Genomic DNA, 22128 nt, shown 5'->3' with positions numbered 1-22128 from the left:
AGGGGGCGAGTCCCCTCAGGCAGCTCCCAGAGAAGCTAGTCTCCACATGGAGACTCAGGGCCTCATTTACAAACCGCAGCTTAATCTGCGCCTTACTCCGCCCTTTAGTGTTAATTAAAGACAGGAGAAATCGCCTGCATGTTACTGCAACCATGGGTGATTTGAGGAAAAGAAAAAGAAGGTTCACCGAACAGGAGATAGAAATATTGGTTCACAAAGTTACAGCTAACATGAACATGTTACAAGGAAGAGATACATCTCTCCTCCCATCTCTTTGCAGCACACACTCACTTTCCCTTATACCCTCTCAGCAGCAGTAATCTGCGTTTTTACTCAAGTGTACTGCCTTTGTAAATACGGTGTTATGTCTTTACTCGCTATTTTACACCTGAAATGGGCGCAATCCTGTTAGTAAATGAGGCCCACAGTGTCTGAGGGGCCAGATCAGGTTTAAAGACCTTTAGATGAGATAACAGTCATCAGGACGGGATATTGAGTGGCACGCTGACAAGCTGAAGCACTCCCAGCCTCTCACACAGACCTGCTACTGGCAGGACACACCTCCAACAAACAGGATTATTCTGTCCCGGTCACTGCCGTCGAGGACACCTTCCGCCTGCCAATGTCACACAGCAGTGATAGTGATCTGCCACACAGCAGTGGTAGTGATCTGCCACACAGCAGTGGTAGTGATCTGCCACACAGCAGTGGTAGTGATCTGTCACACAGCAGTGGTAGTGATCTACCACACAGCAGTGGTAGTGATCTGCCACACAGCAGTGGTAGTGATCTGCCACACAGCAGTGGTAGTGATCTCCTGCCACACAGCAGTGGTAGTGATCTGCCACACAGCAGTGGTAGTGATCTGCCACACAGCAGTGGTAGTGATCTCCTGCCACACAGCAGTGGTAGTGATCTCCTGCCACACAGCAGTGGTAGTGATCTCCTGCCACACAGCAGTGGTAGTGATCTGTCACACAGCAGTGGTAGTGATCTCCTGCCACACAGCAGTGGTAGTGATCTCCTGCCACACAGCAGTGGTAGTGATCTCCTGTCACACAGCAGTGGTAGTGATCTCCTGCCACACAGCAGTGGTAGTGATCTCCTGCCACACAGCAGTGGTAGTGATCTGCCACACAGCAGTGGTAGTGATCTCCTGCCACACAGCAGTGGTAGTGATCTGTCACACAGCAGTGGTAGTGATCTCCTGCCACACAGCAGTGGTAGTGATCTGTCACACAGCAGTGGTAGTGATCTCCTGCCACACAGCAGTGGTAGTGATCTGTCACACAGCAGTGGTAGTGATCTCCTGCCACACAGCAGTGGTAGTGATCTGTCACACAGCAGTGGTAGTGATCTGCCACACAGCAGTGGTAGTGATCTGTCACACAGCAGTGGTAGTGATCTGTCACACAGCAGTGGTAGTGATCTCCTGCCACACAGCAGTGGTAGTGATCTGTCACACAGCAGTGGTAGTGATCTCCTGCCACACAGCAGTGGTAGTGATCTCCTGCCACACAGCAGTGGTAGTGATCTCCTGTCACACAGCAGTGGTAGTGATCTCCTGCCACACAGCAGTGGTAGTGATCTCCTGCCACACAGCAGTGGTAGTGATCTGCCACACAGCAGTGGTAGTGATCTCCTGCCACACAGCAGTGGTAGTGATCTGTCACACAGCAGTGGTAGTGATCTCCTGCCACACAGCAGTGGTAGTGATCTGTCACACAGCAGTGGTAGTGATCTGCCACACAGCAGTGGTAGTGATCTGTCACACAGCAGTGGTAGTGATCTCCTGTCACACAGCAGTGGTAGTGATCTCCTGTCACACAGCAGTGGTAGTGATCTCCTGCCACACAGCAGTGGTAGTGATCTCCTGCCACACAGCAGTGGTAGTGATCTCCTGCCACACAGCAGTGGTAGTGATCTCCTGCCACACAGCAGTGGTAGTGATCTCCTGTCACACAGCAGTGGTAGTGATCTCCTGCCACACAGCAGTGGTAGTGATCTCCTGCCACACAGCAGTGGTAGTGATCTGTCACACAGCAGTGGTAGTGATATCCTGCCACACAGCAGTGGTAGTGATCTGTCACACAGCAGTGGTAGTGATCTCCTGCCACACAGCAGTGGTAGTGATCTGTCACACAGCAGTGGTAGTGATCTCCTGCCACACAGCAGTGGTAGTGATCTGTCACACAGCAGTGGTAGTGATCTGCCACACAGCAATGGTAGTGATCTGTCACACAGCAGTGGTAGTGATCTCCTGCCACACAGCAGTGGTAGTGATCTCCTGCCACACAGCAGTGGTAGTGATCTCCTGCCACACAGCAGTGGTAGTGATCTCCTGTCACACAACAGTGGTAGTGATCTGGGGGGGGGGGGGTGTCTGTACAAGGGCCTGGGGGGTGTGTGTCTACTGCACAATAACACAGCAACAATACTGCACAATAACAACACATTCAATCAGAGGAACCTACCGATCATGTGATCTTGACAAGTGGCTTCTGGGATAGAATCCTCCTGGTTGTTCCCTCTTAGATTAATCTTCTGTTTCACTATGATTGCCTGTAACACAACATACACTGTCACCATGGTAACCTGTAACACAACATACACTTTCACCATGGTAATCTGTAACACAACAAACACTGTCACCATGGTAACCTGTAACATAACATACACTGTCACCATGGTAATCTGTAACATAACATACACTGTCACCATGGTAACCTGTAACATAACATACACTGTCATTAGGAAAAGTAAGGAGCAGTTTAAGCTCTAAGTCTATCCTTACATAAGTAAAGACTAAGCTGCAATAAGTAAACTGTGTATGTGAGAAACACAATTAACCTTCGACTAATGACTTAAGTGGCTGGCATACACAACACCCCAGCCCTGCCACACACAACCCCTTTTCCCAGCATCCCCTTCACAGCACAAGACACAACTGAGTATTTAGTTCATCCAAAGGCTTTTTTTCCAAACTGTGTGGAAGTGATGTGGGCAGGAGTTAAAGGGGTCAGAAACACACTCCTCTCTCTCAGTGTTTCTGTGTTGGCAGGAAACAGAGAGAGGCTTCAGTGAGAGTATTAAATGAGCCTTTGTTAAATTGAGTGTCTCTGATAAGAAGTTCCTCCACGTTATCAATATTCCCCATCAGCTGGATTGAATTTCCTGCATACTGCAGTCAGACTGCCTCTCCCACTCTCACTCTCCTCTCTCTGTACCTCTCTCTCTCTCTCTCTCTCCCACTCTCCTCTCTCTGTACCTCTCTCTCTCTCCTCTCTCTGTACCTCTCTCTCTCTCCCACTCTCTCCTCTCTCTCTCTCTCCCACTCTCCTCTCTCTGTACCTCTCTCTCTCTCCCACTCTCCTCTCTCTCTCTCTCTCTCTCTCTCTCTCTCTCTCTCTCTCCCACTCTCCTCTCTCTGTACCTCTCTCTCTCTCTCTCTCTCTCTCTCTCCCACTCTCCTCTCTCTGTACCTCTCTCTCTCTCCCACTCTCTCTCTCTCCCACTCTCCTCTCTCTGTACCTCTCTCTCTCTCTCTCTCCCACTCTCCTCTCTCTCCTCTCTCTGTACCTCTCTCTCTCTCCCACTCTCCTCTCTCTGTACCTCTATCTCTCTCCCACTCTCCTCTCTCTGTACCTCTCTCTCTCTCCCACTCTCCTCTCTCTGTACCTCTCTCTCTCTCCCTCTCTACCCTTCACCTCCATCCTCCTGTGACTCTGTTGCGGTACTGGCATGACACAGCATACCTAACACCTCTCCAACACCCGGCATATACAGTACGTTCTACAGAGCAGTCGCACTATGCTTCATTGATTCAAAATACACTGATGTAAGTGTAAGTGTGTGTGTGCGGTGGTGGTGGTGGGGGGGGGTTGGGCAACTGCATGATTGGGTTTTTGGGGGGTGGGATATTACAGAGTGACAGACAGAGGTATAAGGTCTGAGAAAGAGTGCAAAAGAAAGCGAGGGATTGAAAGAGACAGAGGTAGAGAGGGAGAGACAGAGGTAGAGAGGGAGAGACAGAGGTAGAGAGGGAGAGACAGTGGTAGAGAGGGAGAGACAGAGGTAGAGAGGGAGAGACAGAGGTAGAGAGGGAGAGACAGAGGTAGAGAGGAAGCAATGCAGAGAGAGAGAGTCAAGAGCAAGGAATTTAGCAAGGAAGAGCGAGCGACCAAGCGAGAGATAGATGTAATATCCTGGAACATAACAAATTGATCCTGAAGGGTGCATCATTTTATTAAAGGGGCGATCTCACTCACGGTGCTATCTGTGCAGATCTCCACATCTCTCATTTCCCTGCAGTGTTTCTTGGGAATAGAGATGCCAGGCGGAGATATGGTCTGAGTGTCGCCCTTCACCCCCACACTCCTGTAAGAAAGAAACCCCATGTGATTGGTCTTGTGCTCTCGCTCATCTGAACTCCTCCACCAGAGAGGCCGTTGTGCAGGTGGATTGTGATCCAACAGATAAATTGCATCGGTCTCCATCAACACCTCCATCACCACCAACACCCACATCCCCTGCACTGCTCTGGAGTCACCTCAGCCTCTCTCTTTCTGTCTGACTGCAGACTCACTGAGTGATAAATGCTTGCAGCCGCTCTTGATAAAATCCGTCAGTTACGATTTAAGCAAGTGTATCATATTAGTGGTAGATGTGGAGCGTGACTGTTGTTTTCCAGATGACAGCTCCAGGAAGACGGAGGGGCTGGGTTCAGGGACTGGACTGGGAAATGCTCTCAAGGTGAAGCATTACTCAGACAGACTGACTGGATGCTGTTTATTGTGCTTTTCTCAGAACACACATCTCTGTGTACTTTCCACTTGTGGAGTTTAAACTTGAGCGTTTGAATCCAGACTCATTTTATTTGAAGAGCTACTTTAAGTACTTTATTATTACTCATATATAATATAACACAATATAATGAACTCATGGAGTTTAATGATGAAACAACACATCAATAATTTAATTGATGAATCAATAAAATGAGATTGTTGTCATACCAACCTTCCCAAAAGATCCTTCATGAACTGATCTTTTCCGATGTACACGGTCGAACACTGGATCTGATTGGCTATCTGTCCCATCTGGAGGTTACAGTGATCCATTATTGAGCTGAGCTTGCTGCTGTTCTCACACAGCATCTGATCTTGACTGTCCTTGCATGGGCCATCTGCCTTCCTCCTCTTGTCCTTCTTGGGGGTCTTGATCAGCCTTCCTGCCAGCACAGCTCCCTTCTTCACTTCCTTCCTGTCGTCTCTGAGCTTGGGGCCGTCAGACGTGGCATCGGGGGCCGTCAGCTTGGCCCTGCGGAGGCCAAACCAGTTGGCCAGGGAGGGGCCAGTCTTCTGCCGGGGTTCGGAGGGCAGGGTCTTCTCCTGACCTTGTCCCTTCTGCATGTTCTCCTGGATGCCCAGCATCACCTTCTCCTCGATGGTGCAGCCGGGGGGGCTTCCCTGCTCCTCCGGCCGGCCCGGGGGGCTGATCTGGGCCGGGCTGGGTGGCTCGCTCCTGGCTCTGGTGGTCGGGGCCTCTGAGGGGCGGGGCGGGCAGGGCAGGGGCTGGGAAACCCCCCCGGCTGGCCTCCTGGAGCCCTTCAGGCCCATCTGATCCACTGGGGCCAAACAGGGGCTCTCCTTGGAGCCCTCATCTGGGGAACAGAACTTGGGGAAGTCCTCCTGGGCACCTTGGTGGCTGGTGAACATGCCCCCATGATGACTCAGCCGTTTCCCGGGGCAGCTGGCTGGCCCCTCCCCCGAGGCCCTCCCTGGAAGGCCGTCCACTAACAAGCTCTGTCTCGTTAGCGAGTTCCCCCTCTCGCCAGAGTTGGTGATGATCTGTGTTCGGGTCGTGGTCACGCTGGCCCTGTCCATGCAGCTGGTGCTGAAACTCTGGCTGCGAGCCTTGGCACCAGTCATCCCCAGAGCCGGCTTCAGATGGGGCTTAGTGGTGACGGAGGTGGATCTCTTGAAGAGGTCTCGTTCCACCTTGTGACCCCCCCCCGCCTGGACCAGGGGCGTCCCGGGAGCAGGGGCGCTGCAGGGGGGCGAAGGGTCACATTGAGTGGAGGCGTTTGACGTCTCTCTGGAGACGGCGTTGATGTGGTCCTTCTCCTGCTTGCCTGGGAGGGAGGGGCCGGTCCTGTGAGAGGGGGGCGACCTCACGAAGGCTTTAAACCCTGAGGGGATGCGTGTTTTGGAGTTCTTCTCAGCGAGGTTGGTAGGACCTGTCCTGGTGGGGCTCGCCCCTGCCTGGGGGCATGGGGACACAGCGTACTGATGCTCTGACCGGCACGGAGGCTGGCTGCTGGACACCTTGGAACAAGGAGGACAAGCCATTTCATTGGCAGACACCTTCTTCCAGGTGCCGTGCAGCGGGGAACCTGCTGGAACGCTGGGAGGGAGGTTTTTGGGGCTTCTAGAGTTGGTGTTGTCAGGATGGTCCAGCACGCCCCCTGGGGCCGGGGAGGGGAGGTGGAGCTTGGGAGGGGTGCGTTTAGAAGTGCCTTTCCATCTTCCCACGTGATGTTCCGCTCCAGCCCTCATCACAGGGGACTGCTGCCTGGCTTTACCGGACAACTTCTGAGGTGCGACTGCTGTCCCATACCCCGCGTCCAGGTCCACACTGTCCTGGGGCTGGCAGGGGGACATGTGGTGCAGATTTGGTACAGGTGGGGGGTGGTAGCTGGGGGGTGGCCCCCTCACAGGGGTGAGTGTGGGGGGTTGGGCACCATCCTTCGGTCGGATGAGCAAGGAAGAAGTGCGACCGGGGGGAGGGGGTGGCGAGGGGGACCTGAGGTCGGCTTGGCTGTCTCTGGTGGGGGGCTCCCTGTGGTCCAGCAGCCTGCGGGGGGGGTGGGGGGAGCTGGGGGACACGCAGGGAGCCCTGCTGGGGAGTTTGGAGCTCACTCTCCTGGGGCTCTGAGAGCAGGCGGCCTTCATGAAGCGGGACATCTTCACTGGAGGAGACGAGGGGGACGTCTGAGAGGGGGGCCCCGGGAGGGGGTCCGTGGAGGAGCCCCTGGACACCTTCAGAGGAGACGAGGGGGACGTCTGAGAGGGGGGCCCCTGAAGGGGGTCCGTGGAGGAGCCCCTGGACACCTTCAGAGGAGACGGCGTCCCTCGACTAGGGATCTTAGAGCTGCTGGCCGTGCAGCCAGAGCCCTGGGTCATGGGAGGCACAGAGAGACCCTTGTTGGAGCGAGAGCTCTGGGGCTGTAGGAGTCTACTCTCTGCACCCTCCCCCCTGGTACTGCTGCCTCTGCTGGGCTGGCTCTGGTCCTCGGACGGCCTCTCTGGAACCTCCATCAGGTTGTAATTCCTGGAGCCTCCTCCTGCTTGCCTGGCGGCCAGGTACCCAGACACAGCGCTCCCAGGGGCTCCGCCCCCACACCCGGCCCCCTGCTGGGCGCTCAGCTCGACGAGCCTCCCGTCCGAGTCGAACATGGCCAGGAGACTCTCTTCTGACTGGGCGCTCTTGGGCACCTGGTAGTCCTTGCTGAGGCTGAAGGGCCGGGGCCTGCTGTCCGCAGACTGAGCCCTGCCCTGTTTCCTCCTCAGGCAAGAGGCTCCCAGCACCCGGGCCCCCCTGTACCCCCTGGGGGTCAGACAGGAGTCGCTGGCCTCCAGCGGCAGGTCCTCAAGGTCGGTGTCCGAGAAATGGAGGGAGAGGTCGGGGTTGGTGGGGCAGACCTCCAGCAGGGCGGGGCTGAGCATGGCGGAGGTGCGGCCACCCGACAAAAAGCTGTTGATGATGCTCATGAGCTCCTGGGGGCGTTCCCTGGAGCTGTAGGGAGGCGGAGGCTCGTCGCTGCTCCGCCCTACTGCCTCGGCGTCCAGCAGGCCTTCCCAGCTACACAGGCTGTCCAACACGCTGTGGGAGAGGCCCCTGCAGTCCCTCCGGCCCTCCTCCCCCGCCCCACCGCCCCACCCCCTGCACCCGGCCACACGAGGTGACTCGTCGTCCGCGTCGTCGGAGTCGTACGAAAACTTCCTGACCTCCGGGGAGGCCAGCCTGGACACCCCCCTGACCCCGCTCTTCCCCCCCAGAGAGTAGATGCCCTCGTTGGAGTTCATGCAGTCCTTGTCGCCCGACATGGAGGCCTTGCAGGAGGGGGAGGGTCTCTGCAGCTGTCTCAGACCATCCAAGATGCGTCTCTCCTTCCTGCCGGAAGGGAGCGGCTCCCCCAGGGGAGGGCCCACGCTGCCGGGGGCCGACGAGCACGCGCTCAGCCTCTTCTCCCAGGTCAGAGAAGACTGCATGAGACAGGGAACACACACACACCTTACACACACCTTAAAGCTGGGACACACACCTTCATGAAGCTGAGCTGAATGAGTGTGGGAGTGCTGGCTGAGAGAGATGGGAGGACACTGAGAGGCTGTTGCAGCCTGTCACGTAATTAGGCTACAGGGGGTTTGTGTGAAAATGCTTGATGGAGACAGGTAAACGCTGCAAGACCCAATATCGATTATTTGATTGTATATTGTATTCTCAAATCTTTGAGCAATTCCATCTGATTGTGTCTAATTAAGGACTTGTTTTGCTCCAGTCCACCGATACAGGCCAATCACAACCTGTCATTTAAACAAGTGTGTGAGTACTGATAAGCACCCAGATACAGGCCAACCCTCTTCTGCTGCTCCTTCTACATGCACTACTTGGTATGTTTGGTTGTGATGTCTGTGGGTGCCCTCTATGAAGCATGTCTGTTCACTACCCCCCCCCCCTCTATGAAGCATGTCTGTTCACTACCCCCCCCCCTCTATGAAGCATGTCTGTTCACTACCCCCCCCCCTCTATGAAGCATGTCTGTTCACTACCCCCCCCCCTCTATGAAGCATGTCTGTTCACTACCCCCCCCCTCTATGAAGCATGTCTGTTCACTACCCCCCCCCCTCTATGAAGCATGTCTGTTCACTACCCCCCCCCCCTCTATGAAGCATGTCTGTTCACTACCCCCCCCCCTCTATGAAGCATGTCTGTTCACTACCCCCCCCCCCTCTATGAAGCATGTCTGTTCACTACCCCCCCCCCCCTATGAAGCATGTCTGTTCCCTACCCCCCCCCCTATGAAGCATGTCTGTTCACTACCCCCCCCCCCCTCTATGAAGCATGTCTGTTCACTACCCCCCCCTCTATGAAGCATGTCTGTTCACTACCCCCCCCCTCTATGAAGCATGTCTGTTCACTACCCCCCCCCCCTCTATGAAGCATGTCTGTTCACTACCCCCCCCCCCCCTATGAAGCATGTCTGTTCACTACCCCCCCCCCCTCTATGAAGCATGTCTGTTCACTACCCCCCCCTCTATGAAGCATGTCTGTTCACTACCCCCCCCCCTCTATGAAGCATGTCTGTTCACTACCCCCCCCCCCCCCCTCTATGAAGCATGTCTGTTCACTACCCCCCCCCCCTCTATGAAGCATGTCTGTTCACTACCCCCCCCCCTCTATGAAGCATGTCTGTTCACTACCCCCCCCTCTATGAAGCATGTCTGTTCACTACCCCCCCCCCTCTATGAAGCATGTCTGTTCACTACCCCCCCCCCCCCTCTATGAAGCATGTCTGTTCACTACCCCCCCCCCTCTATGAAGCATGTCTGTTCACTACCCCCCCCCTCTATGAAGCATGTCTGTTCACTACCCCCCCCCCTCTATGAAGCATGTCTGTTCACTACCCCCCCCCCCCCCTCTATGAAGCATGTCTGTTCACTACCCCCCCCCCCTCTATGAAGCATGTCTGTTCACTACCCCCCCCCCTATGACCCATGGCTATGTGCTGGGTGTGCGTACCAGCCTGGCTGAGGTGCGCGGGGCGGTCGACGTGTAGGAGCCGCTGGAGTATTCGCTGCAGGTGCTGGAGAGAGACAACTGGCTGCTGCTGCAGCTGCGAGGGGAACACGCCCACACATTCAGCTGGCTCGCACACGTACACACAGGAAGTCCCGCCTTCCCGCCCTGCTGCACTTCCTGTCACAAGGACAGAGGAGATGGATTAGACTGGGTACAGACAGGGCACGGTCACAGTTGAGTGATATGAAGCAGAGCTACACATGCTTGTTCATATCACAGACAGGTAGTCTCTGCTCAGCTGGTGTTCCTAATACAGTATTCCTGAAACGTAGCAGAAAGGCTTCAGATGTAAGCCTGTTATTGGTCCGTAACAAACAACACCGTAGCTTTGTGAGCAATCTCCCCAGCAGATGTTTTCATGCATCCAGATACACCACAATAATTAGTCAGAACCAATAGGATACATGCAGCATTCAAATCAATTGTTTTCTTCTATGTTTGAGCGTTACCTTGCAACAAAGCTGTAACTAAATCAACTAATTTTTGTTTCTGCACATTACATTGCAGAGAAGCTCCTAATATGAAAAGACAGACAGAATGTCCATCTCTTTCTGCTTTTTACCGTAACCTTCGTGGAGCGCATGAACAGTTAACCACTCTGGCCCTTGTGCTGTAAAAGGCTAAAGAATGGCTTTCATTTTTCAGACCTTTATGCATAATATATAAGATGACTAATGTACTACACTGTCATATGGACTCATTTTTACTGGGAACGAGTTTCAATCGATGGTTTCTGGTAATATGACAGGGATTTATTTCTCTTAGGGCCAAGTGATACTGCCAGCTCCTCTTGCCTAGTGCAGCAGGTCAAATCTCCAAATAGTTGGTGGGTATTTGAATCCCCTATCATGATGTCTCTGGGGCCTCCATGTCAGTGGCAGTACCTGAACAGTTGGTACAGAGGGAGGATGATAACAGTGTTCCTGCTCTTACGTGCGTCGCAGGCTCAGACTTCCTGGAAAACAGGAAGGTTGGGCTTTTCTCGGGCTCCAAGTCGGACGCCGACATGATCCCAGAGTGGAGTTTCTGAAAGCACAACAAAGACAATCTGACGTGAAGGTCTCTGCAGCATGGGGAACTCGGATGACCAGGGGAGAGATGCTGACGTAGACAGAGACAGTCTGGGTAGAGGCAGTCTGGGTAGAAACAGTCTGTTTAGAGGCAGTCTGGGTAGAGGCAGTCTGGGTAGAAACAGTCTGTTTAGAGGCAGTCTGGGTAGAGACAGTCTGGGTAGAAACAGTCTGGGTAGAAACAGTCTGGGTAGAGACAGTCTGGGTAGAAACAGTCTGTTTAGAGGCAGTCTGGGTAGAGACAGTCTGGGTAGAAACAGTCTGTTTAGAGGCAGTCTGGGTAGAAACAGTCTGTTTAGAGGCAGTCTGGGTAGAAACAGTCTGTTTAGAGGCAGTCTGGGTAGAGGCAGTCTGGGTAGAAACAGTCTGTTTAGAGGCAGTCTGGGTAGAGGCAGTCTGGGTAGAAACAGTCTGTTTAGAGGCAGTCTGGGTAGAGGCAGTCTGGGTAGAAACAGTCTGGGTAGAAACAGTCTGTTTAGAGGCAGTCTGGGTAGAGACAGTCTGGGTAGAGGCAGTCTGGGTAGAAACAGTCTGGGTAGAAACAGTCTGTTTAGAGGCAGTCTGGGTAGAGGCAGTCTGGGTAGAAACAGTCTGTTTAGAGGCAGTCTGGGTAGAGGCAGTCTGGGTAGAAACAGTCTGTTTAGAGGCAGTCTGGGTAGAAACAGTCTGGGTAGAAACAGTCTGTTTAGAGGCAGTCTGGGTAGAGACAGTCTGGGTAGAGACAGTCTGGGTAGAGGCAGTCTGGGTAGAGGCAGTCTGGGTTATATTCTAGAGTTAGAACATGCCCTGTTCTGTTCTAGAGTTAGAACGTGCCCTGTTCTGTTCTAGAGTTAGAACGTGCCCTGTTCTATTCTAGAGTTAGAACGTGCCCTGTTCTATTCTAGAGTTAGAACGTGCCCTGTTCTATTCTAGAGTTAGAACATGCCCTATTCTGTTCTAGAGTTAGAACGTGCCCTGTTCTGTTCTAGAGTTAGAACGTGCCCTGTTCTATTCTAGAGTTAGAACGTGCCCTGTTCTATTCTAGAGTTAGAACGTGCCCTGTTCTATTCTAGAGTTAGAACGTGCCCTGTTCTATTCTAGAGTTAGAACGTGCCCTGTTCTATTCTAGAGTTAGAACGTGCCCTGTTCTATTCTAGAGTTAGAACGTGCCCTGTTCTATTCTAGAGTTAGAACGTGCCCTGTTCTATTCTAGAGTTAGAACATGCCCCCGTGCTTCTCTCCCCTGATCCAGCTCGGACAGTCTTCAACAGTCTTAACTCACAGACATTAATGTCATCTGTTAAAAGTAATGAATGTTATGGGAAATAATTGCATCAGGGAACGAGGGAGTCCTTTGATTTCTTATTCATTCTCAAACAGGATTCTGCGATCCATTCTTTTCTTTACTTCTTGTGCACTGGGGACGGATGCAAAACCAAATACATTTCCACATATTAATCTCCAACCTAATTACAGATCTTTTCCCAAACGTCAGATGTGTTTAACTGCAGATGTGCCGTGACAGAGCTCTTCATATAAGCCACATCCCCTACGAAGGACAGAAACTTTAAAGCTCATTTAACTATTTTTAGTATATTATTATCAGTATATTATTAATAGTATACTTCCGTATTCAATTTCTGTTTGTCTATTCGTCTGATTATCTGCCTTCATGACAGAGCTTGTCTTTGCTGCTCACTCTGTTTCCTGCTGGAAATGAACCTTCACATTTATTTATTTATTTAAAGAAAATCACGAACACTTAAATAAATAACTAAATCAGTTACTTTCAAGACTGAAAACATGATTCAGCCTAATTATTTCCGTTTTTGTTTCTCTCATCCTGCTGCTTACAAAAGAGTCCTTTAACAGCAATGTCTCTCCCTGCTCTGCTGCCGCCCTGCCTCTAACAGCCCTGCCTCTAACAGCCCTGCCTCTAACAGCCCTGCCTCTAACAGCCCTGCCTCTAACAGCCCTGCCTCTAACAGCCCTGCCTCTACCAGCCCAAGGACAAGCCTCACATCTCTGCCATTAGGATGGCCGTCCCCACAGATACCAGCTGATGGGTCATCTCTGAAAGCGCAGTTGTGTTTCCTGTTTGTTGTTGATTGACAGGAGTAACAAGGTGACCTTCTAAATAGCCTGTGAGGAGAACAAGCTAACAAGCTACAAGACAGGGAGAGAAGCTGCAGGCTAAACTCAGTTGGAAGTCTCTAGAACTAGATGCCATACTTCAAATAATTCCTCCCCTTTGTCTGTCTCACATGCTCAGAAAAACAGTGCCTTTGTTGCCTGGATGCTGGTGCCGTGGAAACATATTAATGTGAGTAATAGTTTTCTAATAAAGGATTAATAATGTACTTAGTTCTTTTAATTAAAAGAGATGCGTTTAAAGCCATTTCTTAATCATAGCTTTGGGAAATGTTCATCAGTGTTACATGAATCATCTTTATTCTTAAGTTCTTTGAAGATGCCGTTCAGCATTATACACACTCTTTATTCAAATACAGACGCTGAAAACGTCAGCCAGCCAGCCAGCCAGCCAGCCAGCCAGCTATGATAATGCAGACTAACACTATCACTACTCCCCCACAGCTCAGACACCATTTTATTATTTGAGGAAATGAACCTTAGAGGTCATGGAGCTGGAGTCCTGTCGTGCTGTCGACGCGGTACGCAGCAGCTGAGATCGATGCTGATGTTCAACATTGTGCTTTTTATTCTGTGAACTTTGTGAATGACAGGAACATCGAATCTGTAAGCTCTCAGACAGAGGTCTGTTCAAAAGTAATCCTGTCCTATCATCTCCTCCACACAGTAAAGAACAACAGAAGACAAAGATGACAGGAGCAAACAAACACAAAGAACACATTTCCCTTGAAGAAACATGTTGCAGTTATGAAACAGACCCCCAACAAAGGAAGTATACCCCCAACACAGGAAGTAGACACTAAGCACAAGATGTGTAGCCTCCAGGGCAGTAAAAACGACATCACTGATCAAGGTAGCTTATTAAGAGTTTGAACTAACAGCAGAAGGTTTTCTATCCTGCTCTGAAGTCATCACAGGAGGCCATGTGGTGCAGTGGCGTCGTGGTCCCAGAGCCCCGGGCTGCTGCCCTGGAGGAAGATCTTATCTGGGGTGCAGGATTTCACCTCCTCAGCACGCCTCATCAAGCATTCAGTCAATAGAGTCACAGGGGCCTGTCTGGGGGGCGGGGCTGGGGGCGGGGCTGGACGATGACAGGGCACACCGCCTCACAGTACCTGACAGGGTCATACAGACCAAGGGCAAAGACACTCTCACACACACGCACACACGCACGTGCACAGTTACTGAGGGAGCAGGGCTTGGACTGACTAAACCAAAGTGATCCCATGCAGGGCTTGGACTGACTAAACCAAAGTGATCCCATGCAGGGCTTGGACTGACTAAACCAAAGTGATCCCATGCTAAATCAAGTGTTGCAGTAGAGTCCGTCATCTGAAAGGAGAAGTTTAGCTCAGCAGTAAAGCCTTTGACTGCAGATCACAAGTTTTCTGGCTAAAATATGCCTCTCTACAACTAGCTACGCTAACCACTATCTCAATAGGCTAGAGATGTTTCCTGTCTTTCAGGGAAACTCATGCTGCCCCACAAGGGCCATTAGTGTTTAATTAGTGTGTGGACACACACAGGATGGAATTACCCACACACCTCGCACTTTATGAGTACATCAAAATAACAATAACTGGTCTTTAATAGCAACTGATTATCATTTCATGGAAGTTTTTGGTTTGGAAGGTTCTACAGAAATGGTGAATGAGAGAAAACTCTCCAGTAGATGAGAAAAGCTAGTGCTAATCATAAAGCTAGTGCTAATCATAAAGCTAGTGCTAATCATAAAGCTAGTGCTAATCATAAAGCTAGTGCTAATCATTTACATTTAGTCATTTAGCAGATGCTCTTATCCAGAGCGACTTACAGTAAGTACAAGGACATTTCCCCGAGGCAAGTAGGGTGAAGTGCCTTGCCCAAGGACACAATGTCATTTGGCACGGCAGGGAATCGATCCGGCAACCTTATGATTACTAGCCCGACTCCCTCACCGCTCAGCCCGACTCCCTCACCGCTCAGCCATCTGACTCCCATCATGTAATCATACAGCTAGTGCTAATCATTTTCAAACATTTCTGCACATTAGTAGAAAAAACGTTGAAGCTCATTAATTCCTAACGTACTTTTCAATTACCCATATCGATCCCCCCTCCCCCCTCCTCTCCTCAGTATAGAACTCTTCTGTGATGGAATATTATCCTCTTTTTACCTTCTTAGAGTAACTACAGCCCGCGATAGAAACACACTTTGTATCTTATTGACTAAACCCGTAACCGTGACAACAGCAGCCCTCTCTATGTTAATGCCTTGTGAGGGAGTACTCTGAAGTCGAGCACCGTGTGCCCCTCTCATCACCGCACAACCTATTTCAACTTGCTTCGATAATTTTCCCACTTGATTTCGCACGTGGTTCTATCACAAAGCGATTTGTACTTCTAGTTAAAAACGTGTCTTTTACGCCTCCATACACAGCTCCTCGTTCCCCAGCTGCACCCTGGAGGAGCACCAGGTCTTGCTGCTGCAGTGTAGATGCTTCAGCCCTCCTGTCCTCCAGTCCTCCAGCCCTCCTGTCCTCCAGCCCTCCTGTCCTCCAGCCCTCCTGTCCTCCTGTCCTCCTGTCCTCCTGTCCTCCAGTCCTCCAGCCCTCCAGCCCTCCAGCCCTCCTCTCCTCCTGTCCTCCTGTCCTCCAGCCCTCCTCTCCTCCTGTCCTCCAGCCCTCCTGTCCTCCAGTCCTCCAGCCCTCCTCTCCTCCTGTCCTCCAGCCCTCCTGTCCTCCAGTCCTCCAGCCCTCCTCTCCTCCTGTCCTCCAGCCCTCCTGTCCTCCTGTCCTCCAGCCCTCCTGTCCTCCTGTCCTCCAGCCCTCCTCTCCTCCTGTCCTCCTGTCCTCCAGCCCTCCTCTCCTCCTGTCCTCCTGTCCTCCAGCCCTCCTCTCCTCCTGTCCTCCTGTCCTCCAGCCCTCCTCTCCTCCTGTCCTCCAGCCCTCCTCTCCTCCTGTCCTCCAGCCCTCCAGCCCTCCTCTCCTCCTGTCCTCCAGCCCTCCTGTCCTCCAGTCCTCCTGTCCTCCAGCCCTCCAGCCCTCCAGCCCTCCTGTCCTCCAGCCCTCCTCTCCTCCAGCCCTCCAGCCCTCCTGTCCTCCAGCCCTCCTCTCCTCCAGCCCTCCTGTCCTCCTGTCCTCCTGTCCTCCTGTCCTCCTGTCCTCCTGTCCTCCTCTCCTCCTGTCCTCCAGCCCTCCTCTCCTCCTGTCCTCCAGCCCTCCAGCCCTCCTCTCCTCCTGTCCTCCAGCCCTCCTGTCCTCCAGTCCTCCTGTCCTCCAGCCCTCCAGCCCTCCAGCCCTCCTGTCCTCCAGCCCTCCTCTCCTCCAGCCCTCCAGCCCTCCTGTCCTCCAGCCCTCCTCTCCTCCAGCCCTCCTGTCCTCCAGTCCTCCAGCCCTCCTCTCCTCCAGCCCTCCTGTCCTCCAGCCCTCCTGTCCTCCTGTCCTCCAGCCCTCCTCTCCTCCAGCCCTCCAGTCCTCCAGCCCTCCAGTCCTCCAGCCCTCCTGTCCTCCAGCCCTCCTCTCCTCCTGTCCTCCAGCCCTCCTGTCCTCCAGCCCTCCTCTCCTCCAGCCCTCCAGTCCTCCAGCCCTCCTGTCCTCCAGCCCTCCAGCCCTCCAGCCCTCCAGCCCTCCTGTCCTCCAGCCCTCCTGTCCTCCTGTCCTCCTGTCCTCCTGTCCTCCTGTCCTCCAGCCCTCCTCTCCTCCAGCCCTCCTGTCCTCCAGTCCTCCAGCCCTCCTGTCCTCCTGTCCTCCAGCCCTCCTCTCCTCCAGCCCTCCTGTCCTCCTGTCCTCCAGCCCTCCTGTCCTCCTGTCCTCCTGTCCTCCTGTCCTCCTGTCCTCCTGTCCTCCAGCCCTCCTCTCCTCCAGCCCTCCTCTCCTCCAGCCCTCCAGCCCTCCTGTCCTCCTGTCCTCCTGTCCTCCTGTCCTCCAGTCCTCCAGTCCTCCAGCCCTCCTGTCCTCCTGTCCTCCAGCCCTCCTCTCCTCCAGCCCTCCAGCCCTCCTCTCCTCCAGCCCTCCAGTCCTCCAGCCCTCCTCTCCTCCAGCCCTCCAGTCCTCCAGCCCTCCTGTCCTCCAGCCCTCCAGCCCTCCAGCCCTCCTGTCCTCCAGCCCTCCTGTCCTCCTGTCCTCCTGTCCTCCTGTCCTCCTGTCCTCCAGCCCTCCAGCCCTCCAGCCCTCCTGTCCTCCAGCCCTCCTGTCCTCCTGTCCTCCTGTCCTCCTGTCCTCCTGTCCTCCAGCCCTCCTCTCCTCCTGTCCTCCAGCCCTCCTCTCCTCCAGTCCTCCAGCCCTCCTGTCCTCCAGCCCTCCTGTCCTCCTCTCCTCCAGCCCTCCTGTCCTCCAGCCCTCCTGTCCTCCTGTCCTCCTGTCCTCCTGTCCTCCTGTCCTCCAGCCCTCCTCTCCTCCAGCCCTCCTCCCCTCCAGCCCTCCAGCCCTCCAGCCCTCCTGTCCTCCTGTCCTCCAGTCCTCCAGTCCTCCAGCCCTCCTGTCCTCCTGTCCTCCAGCCCTCCTATCCTCCTGTCCTCCAGCCCACATTCTGCATTCTGCATTCACATACTTAAAACACCTCTTTGCAAGAGCACATATCGTTTTTTATATCATTTTGAAATATATATTGTGAAGGAGAATTCAAATGAGGTGGATCGGGATTTCCTATCATGTTGATAACATGGTTAATTCAGGGACATGGGGATATGGAGTGTGTGTGATAGAGTGAGTGTGTGTGTGAGAAACTGTGTGTGTGTGAGAGAGGGTGTGAGTGTGTGTGTGTGTACCTGCAGCAGCAGCTCTGAGCTGGGTCTGGCTCGATGCTGGAACAAGACGCTCACACTGCGGTTGTGCTGCTCCAGGTCAAACACTCTGGTCCTCAGCCTGATACACTCCTCTCTCAGGTCCTGCAGGACACACACACACCCCAAACACCCCCCCCACACACACACACACACATACACACACACACACAAGCATATTAGGTCGAGGCAACAACAGCATACTGAGGCAGCTGTTCAGAGATGCTCTAAGAGCAGGAAGACTCTCTAAATGGGCTCTATTTTAAAAGATCTGCTAAACTGGAGTACAGAGAGAGACTCACCTTCTGAGTGAGCAGGGCTTGTACGACTTGATTGGCAACCTGAGAGAGAGAGAGAGAGAGAGAGAGAGAGACAGAGAGAGAGAGAGAGAGAGACAGAGAGAGAGAGAGAGAGAGAGAGAGAGAGAGAGAGACAGAGACAGAGAGACAGAGAGAGAGAGAGATAACTGTGAGATATAGTAAGGTATTGAGCGAGGAGCGAGTGGTTCTGGGTCACAGAGCAGAAGGCCCAGTTTGACCCGGCCCTAACAGCCCAGCCCTGCACCCTCACCCCTGCTGACGAGACACTTTTCAAGTTCCTCCACGTCTGGGATGATTACAGGCTTTAGTGATCACCACGGTTACGATACATTACAGCCGAGACGCTCTGCCCTCAGAGGAGAGAATCCTAATAGACCCGGATCATCATACATCACTGGGAGGAAGGCAGGGAAAAGGGAGAAGGAGAGGAGGCAGGGGAGGCAGGGGAGGGAGAGGAGGCAGGGGAGGCAGGGGAGGGAGAGGAGGCAGGGGAGGCAGGGGAGGGAAAGGAGGCAGGGGAGGCAGGGGAGGCAGGGGCTGTCGCAGCAGACAGATCAAACCACACGGATATACAGGGTGTTACATTGTCTCAGAGAGGGGAGGAGGAGAGGAGAGAGGAGGAGGAGTAGAGGAGAGAGAGGAGGAGGAGGACAGGAGAGAGAGGAGGAGGAGGACAGGAGAGAGGAGAGAGTGGAGAGGAGGACAGGAGAGAGGAGAGGAGAGAGGAGGAGGAGTAGAGGAGAGAGAGGAGGAGGAGTAGAGGAGAGAGAGGAGGAGGAGGACAGGAGAGAGGAGAGAGTGGAGAGGAGGACAGGAGAGAGGAGAGAGTGGAGAGGAGGACAGGAGAGAGGAGAGGAGAGAGGAGGAGGAGTAGAGGAGAGAGAGGAGGAGGAGTAGAGGAGAGAGAGGAGGAGGAGGACAGGAGAGAGGAGAGAGTGGAGAGGAGGACAGGAGAGAGGAGAGGAGAGAGGAGTAGAGGAGAGTGGAGAGGAGAGAGGAGAGAAGAGAGGAGAGGAGAGAGGAGGGGGAAAGGAGAGAGGAAGAGAGTGGAGAGGAGAGAGGAGGTGGTAAGGAGAGGTGAAGAGGAGGTAGGGTAAAGCTTTGTTGTGATTGGGCTCTGAGCGCTTCACACCAGCAGAGTTTAGACCACAGAATCCATCGACAGGAGACTCCGATTACGGCCCATTGATTGCTCATTACACAGTGTGAAGCCACAGCAGTAGAGGCCAGTGTATTGAATGATGGGAGATGTTGATGATGATACACACTGGCACTCCATGTTACTGATCTGCCTTGTGAAACCCTTGGCTCATTATTCAAACCCAACCAAGGAGCAGTAAGATAGAGGCTTAGGTTGACCTGTCCTGTCCTGTCTACTCCACCAGGAGAGACAGATGTCAGATGTGCTCATCATGGGAAACACCAGTTTAAAGCAGAACATGGTGAACCAGCAGGACAACCAGTATACTATCATCCCAACTGTTACAAACAGCTCTGCTGTTTCTACCAAACGCCTACACACCCTCTAGCTACACGTTTATCCAGCAGGATACCACACGCGCACACACAGAGCAATACCACGCACACACACACACAGAGCAATACCACGCACACAAACCACAAACACAGTTCATCAGAACATGATTATTAGAGAGCATTCTTCTGTTCCACAGAGAGCAGCAGAACACAATGCAGGCTGTGTGTTTGTGAGGGCGAGAGGAAGGAACAGGGATCACCCCAGGCACTAACAACCCAGACAGACTGTCCTGTACTAGTGCTGCTGTTTAGCGCCTCTCTCTCCCTCCCTCCCTCCCCCCCCCCCCCCCCCCCCTGAAGAGGGACTCTCTGGAAGACGTTTTGGGGGTCACTGTGAAGGTTCTGGTGGCTCACAGGTAGGATTCTAACCTGCCAGATTTACATTTGTATTAATCTTTCAGACGCTTTTATCCAAAGAGAGATGGATGATATAAGGGATGAAGTGGAGCTCTCACCTCATCCAGACAGCTTTCATACTGCTCTCTCTGCTTCTTGTTCTCCAAAGCTAGGGTTGTATTCTCCTTCTGTGGAACACACACACACACACATTCAGTCATCATTGAAAACAACCTTGCTGCATTCAAATATGATGAGACTGTCCAAATGAACTCTGAAAAAGAGTGACAAAGAGAGACAATTGGTTAGAAATGCTACTTGTGTTTGACAGCCACCTAATGTTGGAGAACTCCTGCACCCTGGTGGAGAGTTCTAAAAGCAGAGACCACCGAGGAGATGGTCTGGGGTCTGGATCTCCACAAGAGGACTGGGGAATGTGAATATTCACTCAGTACCAGCAGTCCTCTGGTTTCACCTTGAAGGGTGAATAGCCTATTGATTTCCACTGTTTCTTATTTGTCAAAAGCAGCCAAGGGATTTCAGAGGCTGTCAGCTTCACTGTCAATGACAGGCCTCTCTCACCCCTGCTCTTTAGCAGGCACAGCACCCTGACAGGCCTCTCACCCCTGCTCTTTAGCAGGCACAGCACCCTGACTGGCCTCTCACCCCTGCTCTTTAGCAGGCACAGCACCCTGACAGGCCTCTCACCCCTGCTCTTTAGCAGGCACAGCACCCTGACAGGCCTCTCACCCCTGCCCTTTAGGAGGCACAGCACCCTGACAGGCCTCTCACCCCTGCTCTTTAGCAGGCACAGCACCCTGACAGGCCTCTCACCCCTGCCCTTTAGGAGGCACAGCACCCTGACAGGCCTCTCACCCCTGCTCTTTAGCAGGCACAGCACCCTGACAGGCCTCTCACCCCTGCCCTTTAGGAGGCACAGCTCCCTGACAGGCCTCTCACCCCTGCTCTTTAGCAGGCACAGCACCCTGACAGGCCTCTCACCCCTGCTCTTTAGCAGGCACAGCACCCTGACAGGCCTCTCACCCCTGCCCTTTAGCGGGCACAGCACCCTGACAGGCCTCTCACCCCTGCCCTTTAGCAGGCACAGCACCCTGACAGGCCTCTCACCCCTGCTCTTTAGCAGGCACAGCACCCTGACAGGCCTCTCACCCCTGCTCTTTAGCAGGCACAGCACCCTGACAGGCCTCTCACCCCTGCTCTTTAGCAGGCACAGCACCCTGACAGGCCTCTCAGCCCTGCCCTTTAGGAGGCACAGCACCCTGACAGGCCTCTCACCCCTGCTCTTTAGCAGGCACAGCACCCTGACAGGCCTCTCACCCCTGCCCTTTAGGAGGCACAGCACCCTGACAGGCCTCTCACCCCTGCTCTTTAGCAGGCACAGCACCCTGACAGGCCTCTCACCCCTGCTCTTTAGCAGGCACAGCACCCTGACAGGCCTCTCACCCCTGCTCTTTAGCAGGCACAGCCAGCGCCCCTCTCTGGACTCTCTGGCTAGCTCACTGCTGGGGTTGTCATACCTTGTTTCCACTGCACATTCTACCAGCCCTCATGATGAATATATATCAAAAAAGCATCTATTTATTATCGATGCTGGGATTTCACCTCCACTAAAAGCTTTGTTGGAGCTGTAAAACATTCTGTATTATGTCATGTATAATGAATGTACCAAAACAGACTACATGAATCAGTGTCAGTCATATTTAACTTATAAAAGAACATTGTAAAAGTCTGGTTGAGTAATGAAGAAGGCTTTTAAAAGGTTGTGTTGAAACCCTGCTGGCTGCTCTATCACCCTAACACTGCAGGCTGCTCTATCACCCTAACCCTGCAGGCTGCTCTATCACCCTAACCCTGCAGGCTGCTCTATCACCCTAACCCTGCAGGCTGCTCTATCCTAACCCTGCAGGCTTCTCTATCACCCTAACCCTGCAGGCTGCTCTATCACCCTAACCCTGCTGGCTGCTCTATCACCCTAACCCTGCTGGCTGCTCTATCACCCTAACCCTGCAGGCTGCTCTATCACCCTAACCCTGCAGGCTTCTCTATCACCCTAACCCTGCAGGCTTCTCTATCACCCTAACCCTGCTGGCTGC

At 53.3% G+C, this 22128-nt stretch overlaps 1 protein-coding gene across 5 annotated transcripts in view; it reads right to left on the bottom strand.

Moving 5' to 3' along the window:
* Positions 1–22128, bottom strand: part of LOC146260583 (nck-associated protein 5-like) — a 106965-nt gene that overhangs the window by 16434 nt on the left and 68403 nt on the right. For all 5 annotated transcript variants that reach the window (XM_084668117.1, XM_084668118.1, XM_084668121.1 and 2 more), the window contains 9 exons: positions 20134–20202; positions 18125–18163; positions 17808–17927; positions 10795–10887; positions 9802–9978; positions 7110–8264; positions 5017–7037; positions 4269–4377; positions 2475–2562 (listed from right to left, as the gene is read on the bottom strand). In XM_084668117.1, the coding sequence (XP_084524243.1) occupies positions 2475–2562; positions 4269–4377; positions 5017–7037; positions 7110–8264; positions 9802–9978; positions 10795–10887; positions 17808–17927; positions 18125–18163; positions 20134–20202 (3871 nt within the window). The remainder of the gene's footprint in view (positions 1–2474; positions 2563–4268; positions 4378–5016; positions 7038–7109; positions 8265–9801; positions 9979–10794; positions 10888–17807; positions 17928–18124; positions 18164–20133; positions 20203–22128) is intronic.

This window comes from Hypomesus nipponensis, chromosome 12, assembly GCF_054491055.1.
Source record: "Hypomesus nipponensis isolate SF chromosome 12, ASM5449105v1, whole genome shotgun sequence".
NCBI lineage: Eukaryota > Metazoa > Chordata > Actinopteri > Osmeriformes > Osmeridae > Hypomesus > Hypomesus nipponensis.
The sequence above is the reverse complement of the archived record's forward strand: the minus strand, read 5'-3'. Positions and strand labels throughout refer to the sequence as shown.